This window comes from Brachycentrus maculatus, unplaced genomic scaffold (genome assembly GCF_059751285.1).
Source record: "Brachycentrus maculatus isolate JH-2025_06_01 unplaced genomic scaffold, ASM5975128v1 h1tg000287l, whole genome shotgun sequence".
Classification (NCBI taxonomy): Eukaryota; Metazoa; Arthropoda; class Insecta; order Trichoptera; family Brachycentridae; genus Brachycentrus; species Brachycentrus maculatus.
Window position 1 is genome coordinate 167171 of NW_028281038.1, and position 27883 is coordinate 195053.

The following is a 27883-nucleotide window of genomic DNA, read 5'->3' on the forward strand; positions in this document are numbered from 1 at the left end:
CAATATTTTTAGCTTTTCCACTTTTTTATTTGACCAGCGACCGGGTTTCGTCGTTACCGACATCATCAGACTGGGGGTCCCCCAGTCTGATGATGTCGGTAACGACGAAACCCGGTCGCTGGTCAAATAAAAAAGTGGAAAAGCTAAAAATATTGGTTTTAATCTAATAATTAATTTTCTTACCCTTACCAATCCAACCAAAGAAGGATCTTGTCCGCTTCCGTGGTGTAATGGTTAGTGTGTTAATGCTGGAGGTCCCGGGTTCAATTCCCAGGGGGGGGGACGTAAATAAATATTAGGGATTTTACACTCTAATACTTATTTAACATTATCCTGGACTGGTCCCTAAAGTGTAGGAGTGATCACCTTGCCTTCATGTAAGAAACGTTCAAGATAACACTGCGTTTATATGATGCAGTGCCCTATGCACCATTGGGTGCGGATAAGGGTTAGAAGAAAAAATATATATATATTTATTTAACATTACCCTGGACTGGTCCCTAAAGCGCAGGAGTGATCACCTTGCCTTCATGTAAGTAACGATCAAGATAACACTGCGTTTATATGATGCAGTGCCCTATGCACCATTGGGTGCGGATAAGGGTTAAAAGAAAAAATATATATATATATTTATTTAACATTACCCTGGACTGGTCCCTAAAGCGCAGGAGTGATCACCTTGCCTTCATGTAAGTAACGACCAAGATAACACTGCTTTTATATGATGCAGTGCCCTATGGACCATTGGGTGCGGATAAGGGTTAAAAGAAAAAATATATATATATATTTATTTAACATTACCCTGGACTGGTCCCTAAAGCGCAGGAGTGATCACCTTGCCTTCATGTAAGTAACGATCAAGATAACACTGCTTTTATATGATGCAGTGCCCTATGCACCATTGGCTGCGGATAATTGTATTGAGTTATCACTTAAAGCTGTCGATGCCAGGTTGTATGCTCAGACTTCCATTTGCATGTTTCATATCTTGAAACCATTTAAAAATATATAAAACTCGAAAATAGAATAACTGTTTTTATTTTTCAAAATCTAAATTATTATATGAAATAGGGTTCACGTTTTAATGCAGTAGTCAACCTATGTATGGTGGCTTCCTTTCCTAGTACTTGAATCATCTCGGCCACACTCGGCCCCACCTCCACTCCGCTCAAAACACTTCGAAACACCTTCATTGTTTGACTAAACTCAACACCATTCTCATCGGCCAATTCCTTGAGCATTTTCTTTAGATATTCTCTGTTCTTCAATCTGTCGTCGTCGTGATCCTGCAATTTGGACACGAGTTTTTCCAAGATGGAGGTAGTGGAATCGGGCATAAACTGCAGCGGCTCCGGCAGAACCCACAGGAAGGCCAGGTTATCGGATATGATGTCGTTCAGAGACGTCATCCTCCCGGAAGACCATTTCAGCACGGACTTTATATGGTCCGGGTCGCATTTGAGATTTTCACGACAGAAGCGAGATTTAATCAACATCTCGGCTTCGTCCACCAAATTGTCAATCTTAGCATCGTCCTGTATTTGGTCCATGATCTCGAGGCGGTTGCATTCCGTCAGCAAGTCGGGATTCAGACGACTCGAATTGGAATTAACGAGTTTGAGTTGAAACTGTAAAAAAATATATATAATTAACACAGTTATTTATTGTAACTGCAGACAGTTGGTAGAATTCCATTTTAAATTTTTGGGTAATATATCCAAAATTATACAAGGTTATTGGATTGAATTCTACTTTTATTTACATACTATCGCTCACTCCTTTCAACAACATCATTATCAAAAATTGTCAATTTTTAGTTGTGCGTGTTTTCGGAATGCCCAGAAAATGTACTATATCCCAGCAAAAGCGGCATATTTTAAAACTAATATTTACCCGCTACAGGGCAGAAAGTGTTGTTTTTGGATTTTGAAGAAAAGGTATGGTTTAATTATTTTTTTTAATCCACTAAATATTTTTCAAATGGAGAAAAAACCATTAGGTTTTACCTAAAAAGATCTGTTGCACAGTAAAAAGTTCAATAAGTGGCTTGATATTTATTTTTAATGCATTTTATTATATTTTTAAACATTAAAAACAATCTCCTGAAAAATCTAGTTTTTTTATATATGACGTTGTTGAAAGGAGTGAGCGTTATATAAGGATAATATGTGACGCATTTCATCTTATTAAGACAATATCAAACTCGCAGGCATCAGGGTTTGATAATGTATTTCAATCTCTTGGTTGAGATCTTAATTACATATACGCACATAATTATCAAATCCCGTCGCCAGCAATCCACAGGCGTATAAAATACCCGTGTAAAATGTGTTAATATTTAAAGCTGCTTGAAGATAGCAGCTCTCGGAGGCATGCAAAGTACATGGCCTAGCCAACTTAATCGCCTTTTTTGACGACAGTCGTGACCACGGGTTGCTGCTTCCTGCGGTGTATTTCCTCATTTCTCACAAAGTCAAACCACCGCACACCTAAAATTCTTTGCAGACATCTATTCACACGGCTGAGTACACTGCTGCTCTGGGCCCTTGTAAGGTGCCACGTTTCACAGCCATGTAAGAGAGTAGGAGCAATGCAGGCATTATATAGTCGGCATTTGGTCTTCAGCGAGTTCAAATCTCCAGACAGCTTAAATAGTTTTATAGGTGTCTCAACTTTATATGGAACATCTATCGTTCTTTTTTATATGAAAGAAGATGGAAGGTTGAGACCCCATCTTATTTCATATAAAAGAGAATGACATACATGTTTTATATCAAGTTGAGACACCTATAAATTTACATCTCATCCGTAGGGTGAATAATCCAGTGTCTGACATAATAAATAATATTAACTGAGTTGAATGCGGTGCCCGCGGGCTCTAAATGTACTCCCAGTTCTATTTTAAGGCTACCATTTTCTGTTACGTTTACTTCCAAGTATTTGAAACTCACGAATCTCTAGATGACCTAATTACTCAAGGCCTATTAACGTCAAGGGTTGCTGGCCATCTAGGAACGACTTGTTGCATACAACATGAGTTTTTGAAACAATTATTTTAAGCCCTATGTGCGTGGAATACCCATTTACCCTATAGACAATGAATTGAACAAAATACCATTATTTAATGAAAGAGATGTTATAGTATAATTAAAATGTAACTTTGTTTAAAATCACTATAAATATTTTATTATAACTTAATTATGGCGTGATCGGGTCACCAACCTAGAGGTCCTCGTCGCTAATAAAGAACTCCTACCAACCATCAAGCAGAGTGCGCTGATGTACTTCGGACACGTCATGAGAAATGAAAAATATCGTCTTCTCCACCTAATCATACAAGGAAAGATTGAGGGGCGAAGAACTCAAGGACGCCGAAGGACATCATGGCTGAAAAACCTATGTCAACGGTTTGGCAGAAGCACCAAATCTCTGTTCCGAGCTGCAGCATCTAAAGTCAAGATAGCCATGATGAACGCCGATCTTCGTTAGAAGTGGCACAAAAAGAAGAAGAATGTCTAACGGCTTCGAAGCTAACCGCTTCTTTATCAAGATTAGCTTCGAAACCGGTTACATTATAATAAAATATTTATAGTAATTTTCAACAAAGTTACATTTTAATTATAAAATAGAAAATCACAAAGTTAATACTTCAAATATAAATTATAGATGTTATAGTTATTGAAGGACTTACCGACGCAGCGAGTTCCTCCATAGTGGCTGCTCTCATCCCTTCTCCGCGAGCTCTATCAAATCCCCCTCCCGCCAGTGTCACATAGTTTACCAGAGCAGCTGGTAATATTCCTGTATCCGGAAAAAATTGTACCAGGTTATATCGCTCACTCCTTTCAACAATGTCAAATATCAAAAAACTTGATTTTTCAGGAGGTGGTTTTTAAAGTTTAAAAATATAATGAAATGTATTAAAAAATAAATATCAAGCTAATTACTGAACTTTTTACTGTGCAACAGATCGTTTTAGGTAAAACCTGAATGTTTTTTCTCTATTTGAAAAATATTTAGTATATTTAAATAAATAATTAAACAATACCTTTTCTTTAAAATGCAAAAACAACATTTTCTGCCCTGTAGCGGGTAAATATTAATTTATGTATTAATTTTAAATCAAACACAGATTTTTTGAGTCTACTAAGTTAAACATAAATTAAAATGGAGTTCTACAAATTAAACTCCAAATCAATAAATAGGTAAATATTAAGTTAAAAATATGCCGCTTTTGCTGGGATATAGTACATTTTCTGGGTATTCCGAAAACATGCACAACTGAAAATTGTCGACTTTTGATATATGATGTTGTTGAAAGGAGTGAGCGATATATAAAATCGGGATGGTATAAAATTGCTATATAACCATATCAAGTCACTTCCAGTATATGGAATAATGTGAATGAATATCATAGCTGAGCAACAAACTAGTGAAAAGTATAAAAATTCTCTAGTACACGACAATGTACCCGCTTCACCCACAATGAAGGGTTGATGGTCCCAAGAGTGAACATCAAATATGGAAGAAGAAAACTTAACACATTGTTTTGAGCATTTTTAGGGCAAAATAAAATAAGGAGCAAAGGCAAAATAAAGAAATGGGTATACGATAAAGAGTTTTACTTTTTTCTTTGCTTGTGTGTTAAAACATTTTAAAACATTTTTTTTATTATGTATACATTTTTGTCCGCCTCCGTAGTGTAATGGTCAGCACGCTCGGCTACCGTTCTGGAGGTTCCGGGTTCGATTCCCAAGGGGGGTAAAATAAATATTAGTGATTTTTTCACTGTAATATTTATTCAAAATTACCATGGACTGGTACCTGAAGCGGAGGGCTGATCACCTTTCCTTCATGTATAAACGATCAACATAACACTACGTTTATATGACGCAGTGCCCTATGCACCATTTGGGTGCGGATAAGGGTTTTATTATATACTCGTAAATTAATAAGTAGTTTGTACTGAAATGTAACTCTGTACATACACTCTGTATCTGATTAAATACATGATAACTTATAAAAATAATATTGCGTTATTAAATCCATGCATGTAGATATATTCTGTTTTCACATATTTACTATTATCCTTTGAAACAAGGAGAATATTACTATTTATTGATTTGGAGTTTAATTTGTAGAACTCCATTTTGATTTATGTATTAATTTTAAATCAAACACAGATTTTTTGAGTCTACTAAGTTGTATTTTATCAACAAAAACACATAGAATGCCCTAACAAGGCGAAACAATTGTCACAATATAATTTTTTATGTGTTTTTGTTAATAAAATACAACTTAGTAGACTCAAAAAATCTGTGTTTGATTTAAAATTAATACATAAAATTTATTATTAGATTAAAACCAATATTTTTAGCTTTTCCACTTTTTTTTATTTGACCAGCGACCGGGTTTTGTCGTTACTGACATCATCAGACTGGTGAGAGGCTATACAAATTGATATGTTATATATATAAAAGAGGGCAGGAGTTGATAACCATGATTTGATATAATTTTACTCCTGCCTTCTTTTATATATAACATATCAATTTGTATAGCCTCTCACCAGTCTGATGATGTCGGTAACGACGAAACCCGGTCGTTGGTCAAATAAAAAAAAGTGGAAAAGCTAAAAATATTGGTTTTAATCTAATAGTATATTAAAAATGCAATTCCATCACAAAGTGTCAGTGGATAATATAAATCTATTAATACATAAAATAAAAGAATATTACTACATACAATATTTTTTCGACCTACACAAAAACCTTTGGAACGAATTAATCACGCAAGTAGAGGGCTTACTTTACTATAAAATTTTGACTTTTATTTGCTACAGCTGATTTTAGTACACCCTCCACTCTGTTCTTTAGAGAACTTTTTCCGGAACTTCTTCTAGAATCTAGAATCAAGTCTACCAACCTTTTTTTCGATACTCCTCTATCCGAATATCCCCTTGTCTCTTGCTGAGTTTGGTTCCGTCTGCATTCATTATGAGGGGAAGATGGCCAAAAGCTGGAGGCTCCCATCCAAAAGCTCTGTAATTAAAAAAGAAAATTCCAATTTACATAATTTGCGTCAAATACAGAAATAATTGAACCTTAGTCCGATCCGGTATTATAAAAACGTTACAAGTCCACTAACAGCAATTTCTCAAGAGTGCAAAACATGTATGCATCTCCATCTTTTTTAAATGAGTACAGTAATACCCCGCTTAACGCCACTCCTATTTACGCTGTTGTTTTGCAATAACGCTGTTTTAATAGCACGGTTCAGTGATTCACTGAGGAACCAAAAATGCAATCCTTTACTCAGGAATTTTCTTAATATTTATTCAATCGCGTGTTGACTCCCAATCAGTTTATACCGTTTCAGTCGTATGTAAGGCGTGTGCATTCCCAATAAGTTTATATATGTACTACAATACTGTTTTATCGTTTGAAATGCATTACTTTTTGTATATAAAATTGCAATAATTAAACACTGCATACAAAAATGGCAGCATTTGTGCAAGGAAGTGTGTCAAAGGAGCGCAAAAAAGACAAAATATTTCAAGTTTTGCATGTCGCTCACACCTTTCAACAACGTCATAAATCAAAAAACTAGAATTTTCAGGAGAACGTTTTTAAAGTTTAAAAATATTATACAATGTAACAAAAATAAATATCAAGCCTGGACTTTTTACTGTGCAACAGATCTTTTTATGTAAAACCTGAAGGTTTTTTCTCCATTTGAAAAATATTTATTTTATTTAAAAAAATAATTAAACAAAACCTTTTCTTTAAAATGCAAAAACAACACTTTCTGCCCTGTAGCGGGTAAATATTAAGTTAAAAATATGCCACTTTTGCTGGGATATAGTACATTCCGAAAACATACACAACTGAAAATTGACAATGACTTATGACAATGACTTAATTTTGATTTATGACGATCTTGAAAGGAGTGAGCGATATGTACAATACTATTTTATCATTTGAAGTGCATTACTTTTTGTATATAAAATTGCAATAATTAAACGCTGCGTACAAAAATGGCAGCATTTGTGCAAGGAAGTGTGTCAAAGGAGCGCAAAAAAGACAAAATATTTCAAGTATTGCATGTGAAAAATAGACCTTGCTTAGCGCTGATTCGTTTAGTGCGCTATTTTGCTGGCATTGCAATCAATAGTGCTTTGTGCAGGTAATCCCGCACTAAGCAGGGTATTGCGAACCATTGGGTCCGTACAAGGGACAGAAGAGGAATCTATATAAAATGGAAAACTTACCTATACATAAGTATGTGTTTGGTTGTTGAAATTTGCCATTCTACACCCCTCAGGACATGTGAGATTTCCATGAGATGATCATCTACAACGTTAGCAAAGTGGTATGTCGGATAACCATCCGACTTCATTATGACAGGGTCGCCTTCCATCTCAGATATGTCGTAAGCGATGCTACCGTACACCAGGTCATCGAAGTACTTGCAATCTGGTGTTAACTAAGAAAATACATATTTTATTATATTTATATTTGAAGCACTAACTTTGTGATTTTCCATTTTATAATTAAATGTAAATTTGTTTTAAATCACTTTAAATATTTTATTATAACTTAATTATAATGTCTACCGGTTTCAGTTTCGAAACCGTTAGAGTAAATGATTTTGCTAAAAGTCCGTTGTTAAATATGTTTCCAATCACTCATCATCCCTGATCCCTTTTGACTGTGACTGCCAATCAACAAAAAAAATAAAGCCACTTGAGATCTACCTAAGCTTCGTTCCCTAACCGTCAAAATATTTTTAATATTGTTTAGTAGATAGTGTTTTAGTATTAATCAGTCTTGATAAAGAAGCAGTTAGCTTTGAAACCGGTAGACATAATTAAGTTAAAATAAAATATTTATAGAGATTTTAAAAGAAAGTTACATTTTAATTACATATTTTATTAATTTGATTAACCTTCCCTCCCGGTTATATGTATTTACTACAACTCAACTTTTCAAATGAGAATATCAATATAAAGTTTAATAGATAAGGGCTCAGAATTTTTGTATTCCTCCATAATATAATCATGTATTACATAAAAGTATTGTAATATAAAGTTATTCATTTGCAGCGATGGAAATAAATGATTTGTGAAAAAATCGGGAATAAAATCACCAATACACAAACGTTTCTCATTGTTTGAGCGCGTGCCATTGCTTTGTGTATACGCGCATGTCGTTGCAAGTTTAGCAGACCGTCGTATGCAGCGGTCGTGTCGCTACGCTAGCTATTGCGACTGTCTTTGCAAACACTCTTTGCCTCTTCCACATGAATCTTCTAGTACATATCCGCCGATTATTTCCACTCCTGACCTGACTGCTTTCAAGTATTTGACATACCGCTCACTCCTTTCAAGAACGTCATAAATAAAAAATTGGCAATTTTCAGTTGAGCACGTTTTCGGAATGCCCAGAAAATGTACTATATCCAAGCAAAAGAGGCATATTTTTTAAGTATTGTTTTTGTATTTTGAAGAAAAGGTATTGTTTAATTCTTTTTTTAAATGTACTAAATAATTTTGATATACTTGAAAGTGTTGAAATAATACTTGAAAGTGAAATAATACTTGAAAGTGGTCAGGTTAGGAGTCGTAACAATCGGCAGGTATGTATGAGGAGATGCATGAACGTGGAAGAGGCGAAGAATGTTTGCAAGGACAGAGTGGTGTGGCGCTCTATTCTCTCTGCCTACCCCTGCGGGGAAGCGGCGTGATGGTTAGTTAGTTTTTTTTTTTTAATAATTTTCAAATGGAGAAAAAACCTTCAGGTTTTACCTAAAAAGATCTGTTGCACAGAAAAAAGTTCAATGAGTGGCTTGATATTTATTTTTAATACATTGTGTTATATTTTTAAACAAATGTCCTCCTGAAAATCAAGTTTTTTGATTTATGACATTCTTGAAAGGAGTGAGCGATACCTGATTGTGCCAAGTTTTCCTCAGTCTTCTTCTACACTTCTTTCCATCTACACTCGCCTCATATATATATTTTTTGATAAGGAGAGTGTTATTCTTTGATTACCTTAAACCTGATGCAGTTTTGATTTCCATTATTCAGCTTTTCTTTGACCTCTGCAGTGGACAGATGACGACACCTGTTGTCATACTTGGGAACCTGCCTGTTCCGCAGGGCGTCCCGCCTCAGCAGATCCAGCCGCTTATCCGTACAGAAACATCTATATGCCGAACCATTGTCCAGTAAAGTTTTAATTTGCCCTCTAAAATAAACAATTATTAAATTTTACTATCAGTTTAGACAATTGATAGTGGTAATATGTATAAATGTGGTGTCGGAGGCGCATGCTCCGAATTCCATGGACAGCTAAACGCAACAACGAGTCCATTCACCAGGAACTACACTTGGATGGCCAGACTTTAGCCAATGTCTGTACACGATGGATTAATCAGTTCTTTGGACTCGTTGCGCGTGCCAATGAGGATAGCCTGGAAGTCGTTCATTAAAAAAAATCATTTATGTCATTAATAATAAAAAAACTTATCTAATAAAATTATTATTCTAAAATTTCAAGTCCCTATGTAAAACCCATTAAAAAAAATAGCATTCTTCAACTATTAAATACATATAATAAAAAACCCTTATCCGCACCCCAATGATGCATAGGGCACTGTGTCATATAAACGCAGTGTTATCTTGATCGTTTACACATGAAGGAAAGGTGATCAAGCCTCAGCTTAAGGTACCAGTCCATGGTAGTATTGAATAAATATTACAGTGAATAAATCACTTATATTTATTTTACCCCCCTTGGGAATCGAACCCGGGACCTCCAGAACGGTAGGCGAGCATGCTGACCATTACACTACGGAGGCGGACAAATATATACTATTATATATTTAAATAAAAAAAGTTCATTTTTGAAATTAAAAAATGATTTTACAATAACAAAATGCAATACCAAACAATTCCAACAAAAAAATGTTCTATTTTTTTTCCTTTCTTTTTTTAATTTAAATTTTACTTGGCAAATGACTGGTTGTGATCGGTAGCCAGCAGGGGAAGAGGGGGAGATGAAGATCCTGGAGAAGAGTCATTGCTTCCACAAGGGTGACAAATCTTAGTAATGAAGAGCAAGATGGAGAAAGAGAATATCTATCAATTTTATTTTTAATTTTACTCTATTAATACCACTATTTCTTAAAATCTAATGTGTCCAGACGCATTCCGCATCATTTTTGGTGATTGAAAATGAAGCAGAATGAACATGAGTCGCAACACATTTTAAGTAGTGGTATTTACAAACTAAAATTTCAATTTAAAAAATATATTAGAGCTGTCTTATAACCTATGACGTAAGGTGTGGTTCGGAAACATCCTAATTTTTTTTTAAATATATTAAACAAAAAGTATTGGATAAACCATTTTCTATTATTTTCCATTTATATTGACACCTCTGAATTAAATAAGTTTAAATGTACCTGTATGTGAAGGAAAAAGAAAAAAATCATATCTTCAATACTTTTTGACTCATATTTTTCTTAAATAAGGAAATTCAGGAAGTTCACTCAATACTTTATAAACTATAGAAAACAGTGTCATTTTAGAAAAATTACAACCTAAAAAAATATTATTACTTTACACACATACATACTGATAAATATCCAATCGTTTGCTTTGAACATAAGGCCCTTTCTGGCCACCTTGAGTCGGCCCTTCGTGACAGTTTATTCCGGCCCAGTTCAAATTCTCTATTAGCGCCTCCGTCGCACCTTCTACCAATCTCGTCTGGTCTGTATCTTCGATTCTCAGTATCATTTTCCCATTATGAGAGAGAGCGAACAAATAATTATACAGAGCCGTCCTCAATCCTCCGAGATGGAGATGTCCCGTAGGACTCGGCGCGAATCTCACCCTTATTTCCTTAGTTTTATAGGTTCTGAAAAATAAATTTGTTGACAACGATCGACAGGCCAAAATTCTTTGACGTATCATTTTGAAGTCGATTTAAATATTCCAATGGTCAAACGACACTACTAAATCTCCAAACTCATCGCTAAAACTTCGCACAGAAATAAAAATCATGGAAAAATATTGTGTCCCTCGCCGTCGATTTGACGTTTGAATTCGCGCTCATAGAAAATACGAAACACAGACGAAAACTCTACGCACAAAAAGTAATATAGGTCGCAAGGTTAAATATGAAGAAACACTTCATAATTCACGCATTCTATCCGATTGTATTATGTGAGAAAAAGATAGTGCCATACAAAATACACTTTATCTCTTTTTTTTTAGAAACCCCATAATAAACTCTACAAAAAAAATAAAAACTTTTTAGCTCTGTCTCTTTCTGCCTTGCCTAATTTACAAAAGATAAACAAAGATAAAAATATATTGTTAAATGATTACAGAAGCATTTGTGCTAAGCTTTTAGGTGTATATGCGCCGAGGTTAGGTCATACGTCAAAATTTGTAGGTTAGCTGTCGCTTTCTGAAATTGTTCGGCTTCTTCTGTTGGTACCGTGATTTTTACGCGTTCAGATGTCTGGCCTTTCACCCTTGTTTTTGTAGTGTAAATTTATTAATTTTGCAAAAATGGTGAGTTTGAAAGCATTTTACAATACCCGAATCATTAACGCATCGATTGAATCGTATAAATTGCGACTTAAATCGTCCCCCCCGACGCTATAGCGATTTTGGCACGGGTCCGTAACTAACCTGAAGTTGTTTGTATGGAAACTGATTGATGTCTTGTTTTCTTTTTCAGCACAAATTAAAATCATCACAGAGAGACAAAGTAAAGAAATTTGTCGCTTTTACGCAGACGACGGAGAGTACGGCGATATTCTGCTTGACCCAGAACGATTGGAAATTGGACTTGGCGAGTGACAACTACTTCCAGAACCCCGATGCGTACTTCAAGGAATCCGCGAAGACTTCTGTCGACAGAAAGAAGCTCGAATCGCTGTTCGTTAAATATAAAGACCCGCAAGAAAGTGATAAAATTACCGTGGACGGTGTGATGAAGTTTTTGGATGATTTAAGCCTAAGTGCGGAATCAATATTAGTGCTCATCATAGCATGGAAATGCAAAGCGGCCGTTCAGTGCGAATTCACGAGAGAGGAGTTCTTAACGGGAATGCTGGATCTAGGGACGGATTCGATCGACAAACTCAAAGCCAGATTGCCGACGTTAGAAAACGAAATCAAAGACGTCCAAAAATTTAAGGAATTCTACCACTTCACATTCAATTATGCCAAAAATCCTGGCCAAAAGGGGCTAGACCTAGATATGGCGATAGCGTACTGGAACATTGTATTGAGAGGGAGATTCAAATTTTTAGATGCCTGGTGCAAATTTTTAGTGGTAAGTGGATATTGTACGTATATTTCCAGATATCGCTCACTCCTTTCAAGAACGTCATAAATCAAAATTCATCAATTTTCAGTTGGGCATGTTTTCAGAATGCCCAGAAAATTTACTATATCCCAGCAGAAGCGGCATATTTTTAACGTAATATTTACCCGTCACAGGGCAGAAAGTGTTGTTTTTGCATTTTGAAGAAAAGGTATTGTTTAATTATTTTTTTAAATAAACTAAATATTTTTCAAATGGAGAAAAAACCTTCAGGTGTTACTTAAAAAGATCTGTTGCACAGTAAAAAGTTCAGTAAGTGGCTTGATATTTTTTTTTAATACATTGTATTATATTTTTAAACTTTAAAAACGTTCTCCTGAAAAATCGAGTTTTTTGATTTATGACGTTCTTGAAAGGAGTGAGCGATATGTTTTAGTAATTCACACAGATGACCTTTTTTTAGAATGGCTTACATCTAAATATTTTTACCTGAATTTTCTTTTAAAAAGTCACCACACAGCTTGCAGTGAACACATTATTTTTATTTAAACATAATACAATATACATAAGTCCAGGGCTTTTTTTTTAGGGCATAACAAAAAAGGTCCCATAAATATTCATTATAATTACATATTTTATCATTTTGATGAATTATATAAATATAGATTGAAATTATGTAAGCGCAAACATTGTTTCATCTAATTGATTTTAAAAATTAAAAAAAATATATGTATCTGTGAATAAAGGTGCCAGAGCGCCGTTCCACCGTGTAACACAGAAAAAAACCCCAGCAAAAGTCACATCGCTCATCCTTTCAACAACGTTATATATCAAAAAACTTGATTTTTCAGGATCGTTTTTAAAGTTCAAAAATATAATCAAATGTATTAAAAATAAATATCAAGCCACTTACTGAACTTTTTACTGTGCAACAGATCTTTTTAGGTAAAACCTGAATGTTTTGTGTCCATTAGAAAAATATTTAGTATATTTAAAAAAATAATTACCTAAACAATACCTTTTTTTCAAAATGCAAAAACGACGATTATGTTTAAAATATGCCTCTTTTGCTGGGATATAGTACATTTTCTGGGCATTCCGAAAACATGCACAACTGAAAATTGACGATTTTTGATATGTGACGTTGTTGAAAGGAGTGAGCGATATATAATATTCCTGATGAGTAATTTCCATTACTCGTTTTGGGATATGGGATTAATGTTAACAAAACTGAAAAACAAATGAGAAAAAAGAAAACACTGGGCGAAATGTAAAATATAAAGCAATAAAAGCACAGATCAACCCCTTTTCCAAACGATTTAAGCTTGATCTGGAACTGTTTGTAATGTAACATGATATTTCTACATATTTTTTAGGCAAAGTGAATTTTCAAAAGAAAATTACTAGATCATGACAGCTTTCAGTTAGGTTAGGGTATAATAAACAGATATTTTCAGCAAATTTGATCTATGTTAACATTTTTGCAGATCCAAGATTATTTCTAGGTTAGGTTAAAAATAACAATTTCATTAATTGATTCGGCAGTCACTTTGTGGTAAAATCTATCCATTTTAAATTAATATTTCACTTAGTAAATACCACTATTTCTTAAAATCTACTTTGACACGTGTTTTGATGCATTCCGCATCATTTTCAAACAACACATACGGTGTTTGAAAATGATGCGGAATGCATCGAAACACGTGTCACAGTAGATTTTAAGAAATAGTGGTATTTACTAAGTAAAACATTAATCAAAAATAACAAAATGGCAACAGAATTTATAAAACAAATGAAATATCAATTTGAAAAAAATTTAAACGCATTTTGAATTTCGGAATGCCATCTGCACGTAACACATTATTTGCAGGAAACGCTTAGAAGCGTCTTTTACATACTGTTGGTAGAGAGCGGGAGATGCTGATAAGGGTGCTATTTGCTTACTTTTGGTAGAGCGCGAGAGATGCCAAAAAACATTATACAGTTCAGAACTAGGTTTGCGGTTACTTGTGATTAGGTCACTTTGATTAGTATACGCCCCTATACAATTAGGGGTTGATGAAAAAACAGCCCAACAACGATATGTTAACATTACATTTGGTTGAATTGTTTGTCTTAAAAATTATTTGATCAGATTTTTTTTGTATTGCTTTTATTTTGTAATTAATTTGGTTAAAAATAACTTTTGAATTATAGCTTGTTGAAGGTTTGTGTGAATCTTTTGAGCTTTGTTTATACTCGTATACCTGGTTATAAAAAGCAAAAGATGTCAATCTTTGTCTACAAATTTGTCCTAGCATTCTTTTTTCTACTTTTTAGCTGCAGCAGCTAAGAAATAATTATTGTCACATTCTTTTGTTTGGCATACTAAATTGATAAAATAAATATCTCCCAGCCATTGTCAGAATAATTAAACTTCCCAACCCAGTGTATAAAAATTCCACATGCTCCTTAGGGGGTATTTGAAAAGCCCCAGTCCTATAAAATATTGGTATTCCTCTCTCTTCTCTGTCTTACCTTCTCATTCCTGAGGGTTGTAACGCTTGTCGGAGCAATGACTGTTCTTCAGTTATCCCTTGACTGCGCTGCACGTAGCGCTCTAACCACCGAGGTGCCTGCTGCTGACTTAACTTGATCGGTCCTTCGTGTGGGGAATTTTCCTCTCCCTTTCTTCCCCTCCAGGCTACCGATCGCAACCAGTTGTTTTACTAAGTGAAATTTTAATTAAAAAGCCGTAATAAAAAAATCCAAAATGTTTTTGATGGAATTGTTTGGTATAGCATTCTGTTATTGTAAAATCATTTTGTAATCTCAATAACGATTTTTTTTTACATTCAAATATTTATCACCCTTTAATAATAAAAGAAGAATTGTTTATTAATGGGTCTACATAGAGATTGAAGTAGAATAATTTTATTAGATAAGTTTTTATTATTAATGACGTTGATGATTGTTATTTATTGAATTGGCGTTCAATTTGTAGAACTCCATTTTAATTTATGTATTAATTTTTAAATCAAACACAGATTTTTTGAGTCTTAAGTTGTATTTTACTAACAAAAACACATAAAAATTAATATTGTGACAATTGTTTCGCCTAGTTATGGCATTTGCAAACGAATGTTAAGACGCTTCGTTTGAAAATGCCATAACTAGGCGAAACAATGTCACAATATTAATTTTTTATGTGTTTTTGTTAATAAAATACAACTTAGTAGACTCAAAAAATCTGTGTTTGATTTAAAAATTAATACATAAATTAATGATTGTTCTCTGAATATTTTGATAGAGATTAATTATCAATTATGTATTTCTCCTTCAAACTGGCAGTTATTTTTGAAGCTGCCAAATCGCGAACACTGTGAATGTTGCGCACAACGACTCATATTTTCCAGGATATAGTTAAGAATAACACATAAAGCAACCACTTAAATATGCGTTACAACGTAACAACCGTAGGCGAAATTCGCTTCATCATATCAGCATATGAAGTTTTTATTTTGATTGTTCCGGATAATCAGAAATTCAGATAATAGAGTCCTGAATAATCTAGGTTTCACTGTGTATCCGAATTAGTGAAAATTGGATATCCAGTGTTATGTGAAGATAGTGTTGTAGATTTTAACGTATTGCACAATAGAATTTTTGTCTGATTGGTTTCATGTGCCAAAATAATGTTGGCAATCGTCTCTGTACACAATCATATCAGTCCACATTTATTTAAAAATACCACTGCATATAAAATATATATATATAGCTTATTCTAAATTTGTGTATTTTGAACTAAACGTCTGTATTTTTATATTCAATTGATATTTCTACTGAACATTCCTCATATCGCTCACTCCTTTCAAGAACGTCATAAATCAAAAAAACTGATTTTTCAGGAGAACGTTTTTAAAGTTTAAAAATATAATACAATGTATTAAAAATAAATATCAAGTCACTTCTTGAAGTTTTTACTGTGCAACAGATCTTTTTAGGTAAAACCTGAAGGTTTTTTCTCCATTTGAAAAATATTAAGTATATTTTTAAAAAAAATTAAACAATACCTTTTCTTCAAAATGCAAACACAATACTTTCTGCCCTGTAGCGGGTAAATATTAAGTTAAAAATATGCCGCTTTTGCTGGGATATAGTACATTTTCTGGGCATTCCAAAAACATGCACAACTGAAAATCGTCGAATTTTGATTTATGACGTTCTTGAAAGTAGTGAGCGATATATATACTAATTTTTTTTATGGATTCAAATATTAGGCTGTCCGGGAGTGAGTTTCTGCGGGCAAAACTGTATCTGGGGAGTGATTTTATTTTATTTTTTTTACTTTTTATAATTTTTCATCATAGTCAATACTATAAGCAACATATTTTCTTGACTAAAATAAATATTTACACCAGTAAACATGTTTTATATAAATATTATTGATATTTTATTTCATGGGTTTTCTTTGACAGCCTCATTACGATGAAGTCACAAACTTTATTTTATGTAAAATGTCGTGGGTAAAAACAGAAAAATAGATACACAGATGGCAGTAAACGTCCTATTTTATAAATAAATGTCACCGGGCTTTTATGGCGTTCATGTATGCCTATGTCCGCCTCCGTAGTGTAATGGTCAGCACGCTCGGCTACCGTTCTGGAGGTCCCGGGTTCGATTCCCAAGGGGGGTAAAATAAATATAAGTGATTTTTTTCACTGTAATATTTATTCAATATTACCATGGACTGGTACCTTAAGCGGAGGGCTGATCACCTTTCCTTCATGTGTAAACGATCAAGATAACACTGCGTTAATATGACACAGTGCCCTATGCACCATTGGGGTGCGGAAAAGGGTTTTATTTTTTTATATTTTATGTATGCCTATACTCTCCTTTGAGGAAATTTATTTACACACTTATTATTCACTAATTTTTTAATTTTTTTTTTTAATTTTGTTAATTCATTTTTAATTGAAGTTTTACTTGTTAAATACCACGTTTTCTTAAAATCCATTGTGACATGTGTTTCGATGCAATCCACATCATTTTCAAATGTGAAGGTAAGTCTAAATTTTAGAGTTGTCTTTGGGACGTTGGCGGATGAAGGGGAGTAGGGGCTTGTTTATTTTTTTTACTTTTGCATTATTAAGCGTTGAAGGGGCGTAATGGTTAGTTAGTTTTCTTCTTCTACTTCCATGTTCGCTCCCTAGGTGGAGCATATGGCCAACACGAGTCGTCTCCAAGTCACTCTGTCACGCGCCATCTCCTTGGCTTCCTCCCAGGTCAGTCCGGCGTCTCGAAGTTCCGCCGAGTATAGTCGGTGAATGGTCGTCAGCGGCCTTCCGGGGCGCCGGAATCCTCGGGGTTGGAAGAAGAGACACGAGGGGTTGATGCCCTCAGGTGGCATTCTAAAGACATGTCCTAACCATGTCCACCTTCTTCTCTTCAGGACTTCCAGTATGAGGGGCTGTTGAGTTCTTCTCCTCACATCGTCATTCCTGACGAAGTCATACCACTTTATACCCAGTATTCGCATCAGGCATCTATTTTCAAAACTTGCTAGTTTCTTGCTTTGAGCTTTGGTGAGGTGCCACGACTCACATCCTACTAGTTACATTAGTTAGTTTTACTTTTATATTTCTTCACAAAAATGTTCAATATTTAAATTAATATTAGTATATAACCACTCGCTGAGATTTTTATGTCTACCGGTTTGGAGACGTACCCGTCTCTTGGTTAGGACAATCACTACAACAGCATGCAAACAACACTACCCGTCACCACCATAGCACTATTCACACACTTACAACTGCACAAAATGTTATCACGTGGGATTTTAGTTGACCCGAGGACCAACATGCACTAGTGGTTGTAGAGCAAACATGCATTAAGAGCCGAGGGCTGACATGCACTAGGGCCTCAGTAACATTTTTGTAAAAAAATAAAAGTAAAAATGACTAACCGCAAAGTAAATGCTTTAAATATTAATAATATTGAGAATAGAGTTAGTTTTGGTTAGTTTAGTATGTATATTTTTATGAATTACTATAGGTTTTAAAATGTTGTAAGTAAAATTTTTAATAAAAATGGATAGATATCGCAAAGTGACTGCCGCCTAATCAATCAATATTTTTTTATTACTTATTTATTTTTTTACAAAAATGTTAATAAAATTAGTATATAACCACTCACCGAGATTTTTATGTCTACCGGTTTCGAGACGTACCCGTCTCTTCGTCAGGACAATCACTAACACAGCATGCAAACAATACTACCCTTCACCACCATAGCACCATTTACACACTCAAAACTACACAAAATGTCTAACACATGCGATTTTTGGTCGACCCAAAGACCAACATGCACTATAGTTTTCAATACAGACATGCTTTACGAGCCGATATTATTATTAGTATAAAATGCCGGTCTTATATTTTTTGGTAAATATTTAGTTACTTTGTTCGTTATATTATTTATAAACATTATTCTTCTCCATTTATTATTATTATTATCATTAATTACTTTGGGATATAAAAACTGTTTTAAGGTTCTTTGTTTAATTTTTTTATTTAAAAGAGAATTAATTGATTCTACATTATAACCATTATTTAACGCAATTAGTTTAATCGTATTAAGTTCGTTAATTTTTTTATTATTATTAGTATCCGAAATATTCATTTTGTCAATTGAAAAACTTTCAGGAACATCATAAGAGATCTATACCCAAGGACACGTGGAACTTGCTGCTGGACTTCGCCTCACACATAGACGAGGACATGAGCAACTACGACGCGGAAGGCGCCTGGCCGGTGCTCATCGACGACTTCGTCGAGTGGTGCCTCAAGCAGGACGGGGCTCGGGAAGCCCCCGCCTGCTAGGCCCCCTCCTGGCAGGCCCCGTCGCTAGCAGGCCCCCCGTGTAAATAACTTATGTTAGTCAACATCACCCTCCAACACTCCTGACAACATCCACCCGTGTCACAGCCACACTGAAGTTTGTGCATTTTTAATTTAAGTTTTACTTAGTAAATACCACTATTTCTTAAAATTTATCGTGGCACGTGTTTCGATGCATTCCGCATCATTTTCAAACACCGAATGATTACCACAAAGTAACTACCAAATCAATCAATTTTCAGACAAGTCATTTTGTTAAATCTTTTTAATTTTTTTTATTACTATAGTTAGGTTTGTTTTATTTTTTAATATAAGGTTTAAAAAAGAACATTTTCATGGCATCTGTTCTGTTTTTTTTTTGAACTGGTCAACATTTAAATTATGTAAACTCTTTAAATGAAAAAAAATAGCCAGATATTTCAAGTCTCATTTGGCAGTCACTTTGTGGTAATCGTACGGTGTTTGAAAATGATGCGGAACGCTTCGAAACACGCATTACAATAGATTGTAAGAAATAATAGTATTTGCCAAGTAAGACTTAAATTAAAAATGGATAGATTTTACCACATAGTGACTGCCGAATCAATTAATGAAGTTTGTGCAATCTGTTGATTCAATATTCTGCCATGCGTTGGGTTATTTATTTCTATCCCTATACTGTGTTTGGGATCTGTAACAAAATAAAATTAAAATGTGGTATGGTTCTGAAACACGGTGTATATTGACTGCCCAGCAAACGATCATATGTTTTAGGAGAAAGTACAGTTTCATCATACAATTATCCTCCCTGTATTCATGGTTTTGCGTATTCGCAGATATATCATCAGTTTAAAGATAAAACTCGTAATTTTACACAGAATAGTCACTATGATCATGCTCTACCATTTCAAAAATAGTATTTTTTTTGTTTCAGAGGCATATAATTTGTCTAGTTTTTGATGTTAAAATTTTCTTGACAAATCTGTTTGTTAATGTGCCCTACCTTTGAGATATTATTCAAAAAGTATGTACTCTAGAGTGTGAACGAGTGTAAAGCTATAATACTAAAATGCGAAAACCATAATATCGATATCACCTCGTTGATATATGTACACTGAACTTCCCATTTGTACATTAGATACGTTCTATGTTTAAAAACAGTATGCTACAATAAAATTTAAAATGGTGGATAGGTTTCCTTGTATAAAAATCAATATCTTATATGGAATCTTGATTTTAATTTGAAAAAATCAGAGGTGACAAAAATTATTCACCTAGCTCCATTCTACACACATCTCACAGAGTTTTAAATCAGAGTAGGCAGTAGGGTTGGGTAAGGATAAGGCATAGTAGGCACTGGTCGTGTTTCTATATGGAACGCAATTAATCCAGGGTAGGCACTGCTTTTCTGCCTATGTAGAATGCACGCCTCTGCCTCTCTCGCATAGTACCGAGTAGCAAGAACATGCGAGAGATGTAGAATATCCCAAATTACTATAACGCATTGTTAAATTAATATTTTTTCCCCTTTTTTTGCATTGTGTTTTTTTTCAAAATTGTGTTTAAAGGGAGTATGTGTAATATTTGTCAGTCAACCTATTTGCCTTGATCTTTTGATTGCCCAGAGGCGTGCATTCTATATAGGCAGAAAAGCGGTGCCTACCCCTGATTACTCGCGTTCCATACAGCCACACGATCAGTGCCCACCATGCGTTATCTTTACCCAACTCTACTGCCCACTCTGATTAAAAACTCTGTGCACGCCACTGCTATTACTCTATATGAGATTACTGTTATTTCTCCTCTGTAAGTACAAACTGGTCTTTACAGTATTTTGCTGGGTAGTCCTCGATATAAATTAACAGTCATACCAAAATTATTTCACAACAGTGGCTTGTGATAAAAACAAAATCTGAGTTTTCCAATTTTCGATCGACAATATTGCGATATTGTCGTGTCAATAATTATATTTTTACTTGCTTTCTTTCCATACATAGGGATGCATTGGATTAATGCAACATTTTTCAAATTATAAATCTTTGGTGATATTGCAAAATCTAAACACATTGTTTACGGGCGATTTTTTCATCAACCCCGACCATAATAAATCACATTAATTCAAACCCTTTTCCGCACCCCAATGGTGCATAGGGCACTGCATTATAAACACAGTGTTATCTTGATCGTTAACACACGAAAGAAAGGTGATCAGCCTTCCGCTTCAGGTGACCAGGGTAATATTGAATAAATATTTGTGTGAAAAAATCACTTAAATTTATTTGACCCCCCCCTGGGAATCGAACCCGGGACCTCCAGAACGGTAGCCGAGCGTGCTGACCATTACGCTACGGAGGCGGACTATACTAATCATAAGTAACCGGAAACCCAACTCCGATCTTTACCATGTTTGTTGGCATCTCGCGCTTTACCTAAAGTAAGCTAATAGAATGCTTATAAGCTTCTCTCGCTCTCCATCAGCAGTATATTAAAGACATACTGTTGATAGAGAAACACTTTGAAACAATTATGCGCAGTTTTTATATGCCTGCAACAGGTGTTTTCTTACCTGTGACACATAAAAACATATTTTTTCTAAATGGCAGCACCATCTGTTGAACGTAACAGCAACACGCAATACTAAACATTGCTCATAGTGACAGCGTGTTTTTCGACAGCTGCTAAGATATTGTATAACCCACAAGCATTGTGAAATTAAACATATTAAAAATGTAGACTTTTCCTTTTTTTATTTTCTGTTTAATCAGACTGAGCCACAGCGACGTGTGGTTGGGTATAGCTGATTTTTAAGTAGATTTAACAACTTTGAATTGTGTACAGTGCAAATGCAACATTGTCCTCCATAATATTTTGCTACTTACGTTTGGAGAGAAGGGTTCAAATTGTCTCGTTTTGCAATATCACCAAAAATATATTAGAGCAAGGACAGAATAACGCTTCAAGGTGACATATTATTAGTGTCAGACCGGTATTCGAACCAATAATGACATCAATGTGTATTGTTTTCAATCAGAATAAATTCAAACGTTACTTGTTCAAACAAAATTTCATTAAAAAATATGTCAAATTATGATGCTACTTTTGAATGTAAATAATTCTATTGTAACACGTCCAATAAATTTTAGAAAATGTTACGCATTGTAAATTATGTAGATATACACTTTGTTTTCAATTTTTGAAGAAATTTCATAGCGATTTGTGATTCCCACATTTGAGTAGATTGTTTTATTCGGTTGATTATCAAAACTTTTATAATCAAAGTACGCAGGTATAAAGTTAATTTATTTTTTTTTAAATTCTCTCAATTTCTAGATGATGGTTTGCACAACAAACTGTATGTCTTTATGTTTTTTTGTTTTTTTTTTTTTAATGCAAAGCACTTAGTCTTAGATTAAAAATACACGTAGTTGCCCTACTGTGCTGTTCGGACATCTCCATTTGACAACATTTGGCAAGACCTTCTTAAAATGTGTTATTTTTTTACGGCAACAGTTGTGACCATGGGTTGATGCATTCTACGCCTTATCTCTTCATTCCTCACAGAGTTAAACCACCGCACGCCTAAAGCTGGAGACTGACCGTAGCATTTCGTCGTAACATCGCTCGCGGCGAGCATCACCGAGCATCCGAAACTATGGATGGAGCGCTCGGCTCGCTGTACTGACTGCCTGAATGCTCGCATCGTAACATGTTACGTTACGACGAAATGCTCCGGTCAGTCTCCACCTTTAGGCGTGCGGTGGTTTAACTCTGTGAGGAATGAAGAGATAAGGCGTAGAATGCATCAACCCATGGTCACATTTGTCGCCATAAAAAAATATATGTTACGACGAAATGCTCTGGTCAGTCTCCATCTTAAAATTGTTCCCAGATATCTATCCTCTAAGCTGAGTAAACGGCTGCTCTGGGCCCTTGTAAGGTGCCATGTCTCACAGCCGTATAAGAAAATAGTAACGATGCAGGCATTATATAGGAGGCATTTCACATCGTATAATTTATGTTATCAATCTTTACTGTTTTTTTTACAATTTTCAATATATTTTTACTAAAGTCATTTATTTAGATCATGGGTGGCCAACATTTTCAGAAGCCGGGCCAGATTTTTTAAATGAGGTATCCTACGGGGCCGTAAAACAAAAAAGCAAACAAGATGGTGCTTTTCTAACTTATTTGCATGTTAAGCCTCGTAATGCTGTTTAATGTTATACTTTTTCTATAGAAACAGAATCATTGCATATCAGGCATGTTGGCTTTGTTTTAAATTCTAAAAAAAATAGTTTATAGTCCATCTGTCTTAAAAACTTCTCAGTTCTTCTGTTACTCTTCTCTTCTTTAGTCCAACGTCTTTACTACTTGACGCCATTATGGGTCTTGAAATTGTCAGGATAGTGAAATAATCCCATATCCATATATCCCATGATATGATACGAACTACGCACGATAGAATATTCTCTTGGTGGTTTTGTGTACACTAACGGAAAAAATGTGTGATTCGCTCCGCGGGCCGCAAGTAGACGCCCGCCGGCCGCGGGTTGGCCACCCTTGATTTAGATGTTTTCAAAAGGTCTTGCTTAATTTTGTCAAAAGACAGAGTAACGTCATAATGTTTTAAATGCGTGTATTTATTTTGTCTCTCTTTTTTAATCTTGACTTTTTAAATTATGTGATCCCTTGATCAATTTAATCAACTTTTGTTAAATTTGAAATATCTAACGCTGAATATTTATTCCTTTTAACAAGATACAGTCGAACTTGGTTATAAAAACAGGAGGATGATCAAAATATCATCATTGTTACTGTCACTCACTTATACAGCCAGATTATTGTCATAAAATTAATGGCCATCGCAATAATTCATCCCCTAAAGCACTGGTCTCCATAGTAAGGTATGTGTACCCTAAAGGGTGTGTGAAATTTAGAGGGTACGTAAATAAATAATAATAAAGACTTGATTTTCTACATTTTTTTCCATTCATTTACCAAAAAAAATACATTTTTGTGACATGCATACAAAATATGTTTATAATTAAGGGGTATAATTTATAATTATTTTCCTCATAAGGGTATGCGGCCAAAAAAGTATGGAGATCACCGCCTTAAGGTACAAGTTTTGCATTTTTATCATATTCAAATGATTTTTTTTCTCTTAGTATACAAAGCAACAAGCAATAATTTACTAATAACCCTTATCCGCACCTGATGGTGCATAGGGCACTGCATCGAATTGTCGCAGTGTTATCATGATCATTACTTACATGAAGGCAAGGTGATCGCTCTTGCGCTTCAGGAACCTGTCCAGGGTAGTATTAAATAAATATTTAGTGTAAAATCACAAATTTTACAAGCAATAATACTATACAAAATATAACACTATCGATTGCACCTTAAATTGATTTCATTTACTGGGACGTATGAAGTTGCCCAAATGTTTAATGTTAGGCGTTATGGAAGAGAGTTGAAGACGCATGTCAAGCTCAGCATCTAGGCCAGTGGTTCTTAACCTGGGTTCCGTCGAACCCCAGGTGTTCGATGAGTCAGTCTCCCGGGTACAGCGGAGGTCAAAGCACACACCCGACTTATTGTATGATATTATGAAAAATGATACCACGTACGATACATTCATTTGTCCAATTGATCTAGTATATTATTTTAAAGGGATATATCAATCTAGCAATAAAAATAATACAAGAGCTCACACACTAGAACAACGTACGTAGTCTACATCATACATTTTTTTTACTGGGATGGGACTTCAAATAAGACATAACAAATTTGTCATAATGTATCGTCATTGTGAAAGGTGATTAACGAAATCGGGGAATAACATAGAATTTCATTCAAACCCTTATCCGCACTCGAACGGTGCATAGGGCACTGCATTATATAAACCCAGTGTTATCTTAATTGTTGACACACGAAGGAAAGGTGTTCAGCCCTCCGCTTCAGGTACCAGTCCAGGGTAATATTGAATAAACATTAGAGTGAAAAAAATCACTTATATTTACTACCCCCACTTAAAAATCACTTATATTTATTTAGTTATTGTCCGCCTCCGTGGTGTAATGGTCAGCGTGTTTAGCTACAGTGCTGGAGGTCTCGGGTTCGATTCCCAGGGGGGGGTGAAAATAAATATTAGTGATTTAACACTAATATTTATTTAATATTACCCTGGACTGGTTCCTGAAGCGCAAGAGTGATCACCTTGCCTTCATGTAAGTAATGATCAAGATAACACTGCGTCAATTTGATGCAGTGCCCTATGCACCATTAGGTGCGGATAAGGGTTATAAGTACTAATAAGTAAGTTATTACCCCCCCTGGGAATCGAACCCGGGACCCACAGAACAGTAGCCGAGCGTGCTGACCGTACACTACGGAGGCGGACTAAAGAATAGAGAAGTGATAATTTCCTGGCACACTGCCGCCCAATAGTCACTGTAACTGTAGTAAGACGCATTTCTGAACTGGTCTCTGAAAGGCACCAGCACAAGTCACACTGATTTGCATTGAATATTCATTATTTTGTTTTTGATTTTATGTGAAAATCATGTTATAATGATTTTGTCCTTTGTTTTTAACACCTTCACACTCTTTTTTTTTTCAAGAAATTGGTCCAGACGAATCTTTTTTTATTGCATTTTAATCATGTACTCGTAATTTTGAAACAACGTTTTTTTTGTATGAAGATATCAAATGTGATCAAGCGCGGATATAACGCCAAGTGAACGCGCTCACAGGTGAGAGTGCGGATCTAACGTGAAAGCTAATTCGAGTGTGAATCTATTAATGATTTTCTTCATTTTGTGCACGTATGTATAAATATGTCCGCCTCCGTAGTGTAATGGTCAACACGCTCGGCTACCGTTCTGGAGGTCCCGGGTTCGATTCCCTAGGGGGGTAAAAATAAATATAAGTGATTTTTTCACTGTAATATTTATTCAATATTACCATGGACTGGTACCTGAAGCGGAGGGCTGATCACCTTTCCTTCATAAGTAAAACGATCATGATAACACTGCGTTTATAAGACACAGTGCCCTATGCACCGTTGGGGTGCGGATAAGGGTTTTATTATTTTATAATTATTATTTTATTAAGGGTTTGGCGAACGCGCATATGAAACTGGTGCGGTTCGGTACCTCCAACACGGTTAAGAACCACTGATCTAGGCTATTGCAGTATTTGATCTTTGTAGCCGCATATGCTGAGAATCCCCTTTCACTCAAGTATGTTGTTGAGAATACACCTACTCATACAAGCTAAATTGTTGTTTCCATTTTTTTACTGTAGTATTCGGCTGTCCAAGCTCAAAACACAGTAAGGGACATTTTTTTGTAGTAGGTTTTTTTATGCATTTTTGGACTAAGCAGATTCTACTTAGTCCAAAAATGCAAAAAAAACGTACTACAAAAAATGTCCCTTACTGTGTTTTAAGTTTGGACAGCCGTATTGTTGTGAATACAACTTCGCGGCAAAGAGGCCTTGCGGAACACACATTGAAAACAAGTCGCTCTAGTGTCAGTTTGCTTTTTATTTATTGTTTCGGCATTAACTTTGTGGTAAGACATGTTACAATGATTAAAGAAAACACTTCGTTTTTTACCACTTGAGTTTTATTATAGACTACATGTTTCAGAAGTTAAACTTCCATCATTCAGGTCTGTATAATAACTAGTTATTATTAGTTATTATTAATTAGTTATTATACAGACCTGAATGATGGAAGTTTAACTTCTGAAACATGTAGTCTATAATAAAACTCAAGTGGTAATAAACGAAGTGTTTTCTTTAATCATTGTCAGTTTGCTTGTTAACAAAAGTGTATCGTAAACAGAAATTACGGTGATTCGTTGCTCGAAATCAAATGTTCCTTATAACCGAGTTCAACTGTATTCTTACCATGTCATTTTAACAAATATATAAAATTGTTGAATAAAAAAGAGATTTTGTGCAAATTTTAATGGACACTTCTTTTATTTTTATAAATTATGTACCAACCAACAACTCTATGAAAAATTGTGGTAATATACATACATAATTTTAAATGTACATGAAAAAATACTCTAATTTTTTTTAATGCTTTCGGCAAATGTAGAGAATTACATTAATTTAAAACGCTAGATTTCACGGACACTTTGAAAATTGTAATTTATCAAAAAATACTATTTTAATGCCTTCTATATTTTTCCATGACTTGTATGTGAATATTTTTTTTTTAATCTTCAAAATTTTGTTTTGTAAAATGCATTGTTATGTTTGTAATTAATTGATCATTTAGTGGTCAATTTAATAATCCTAACATATATTTTTTTTAAATTTTCTAATCTGAAATTTCCTTTCAATATCCTTCTATACCACTTAACTTTTAAAAAAGTTTTGCTTTATAATGTTCAAATGAAAAATATTGAATTGTATTATTATGATCAAATTATTGTATCCATGTTTGATAATTGACGATTTTAACAAACTTTGAATGTATTCTGAACATCGTATGTACAGGGTGGCGCAAAATTAATTACCGTATCGGAAGATGCTATAATTCTTGCAAATGGCATTGTAGGTCAATTATATTTGAGATTTGTAAACTTTTGATCTGTGCATAATATTGATTATATTTTGAATATCGAAAGCATTAACTTTGAGGATCATTGTGAAATATTA

The 27883-nt window shown here is 34.5% G+C and overlaps 3 protein-coding genes across 7 annotated transcripts in view; 2 read left to right on the top strand and 1 right to left on the bottom strand.

Annotated features, from left to right (window-relative positions):
* Nucleotides 1-27883, top strand: part of LOC148305065 (cathepsin B-like) — a 282331-nt gene that overhangs the window by 130141 nt on the left and 124307 nt on the right. The window lies entirely within an intron of this gene.
* LOC148305067 (nondiscriminating glutamyl-tRNA synthetase EARS2, mitochondrial-like) lies at nucleotides 952-11835 on the bottom strand. Of its 4 annotated transcripts, none has more exons than XM_088267273.1 (7): nucleotides 11705-11835; nucleotides 10638-10922; nucleotides 9050-9245; nucleotides 7268-7482; nucleotides 5923-6038; nucleotides 3692-3801; nucleotides 954-1628 (listed from the first exon to the last, which is right to left on the bottom strand). In XM_088267273.1, exons 1-7 carry the CDS (start codon nucleotides 11767-11769, stop codon nucleotides 1059-1061), a joined length of 1557 nt encoding a protein of 518 aa, XP_088123399.1. In that variant the 5' UTR covers nucleotides 11770-11835; the 3' UTR covers nucleotides 954-1058. The 4 variants fall into 4 exon arrangements, with proteins under 4 accessions (XP_088123402.1, XP_088123399.1, XP_088123401.1 ...); XM_088267275.1 differs by lacking the exon at nucleotides 11705-11835 and adding an exon at nucleotides 11396-11441 and having other exon boundaries at nucleotides 955-1628; XM_088267276.1 differs by lacking the exon at nucleotides 11705-11835 and having other exon boundaries at nucleotides 952-1628; nucleotides 10634-11136.
* Nucleotides 11470-26508, top strand: LOC148305068 (DCN1-like protein 1). 2 transcript variants are annotated; one of them, XM_088267278.1, is made up of 4 exons: nucleotides 11491-11584; nucleotides 11754-12353; nucleotides 19031-19247; nucleotides 26321-26508. In XM_088267278.1, the coding sequence occupies exons 1-3, from the start codon at nucleotides 11582-11584 to the stop codon at nucleotides 19205-19207; spliced, it is 780 nt and encodes a 259-aa protein (XP_088123404.1). In that variant the 5' UTR covers nucleotides 11491-11581; the 3' UTR covers nucleotides 19208-19247; nucleotides 26321-26508. The 2 variants fall into 2 exon arrangements, with proteins under 2 accessions (XP_088123403.1, XP_088123404.1); XM_088267277.1 differs by lacking the exon at nucleotides 26321-26508 and having other exon boundaries at nucleotides 11470-11584; nucleotides 19031-19935.

Bases quoted from the DNA above. Each gene is read 5' to 3' on its own strand.
- LOC148305067 (XM_088267273.1), bottom strand. From the start codon at position 11,769: ATGATTTTAATTTGTGCTGAAAAAGAAAACAAGACATCAATCAGTTTC. The intron at 6,039-7,267 runs GTAAGTTTTCCA...TTTTAATTACAG, and splicing joins AAACACATACTTATGTATAG to AGCTTTTGGATGGGAGCCTC. The intron at 1,629-3,691 runs GTAAGTCCTTCA...ATTTTTTTACAG, and splicing joins TGGAGGAACTCGCTGCGTCG to TTTCAACTCAAACTCGTTAA.
- LOC148305068 (XM_088267277.1), top strand. The intron at 12,354-19,030 runs GTAAGTGGATAT...AAAAACTTTCAG, and splicing joins CCTGGTGCAAATTTTTAGTG to GAACATCATAAGAGATCTAT.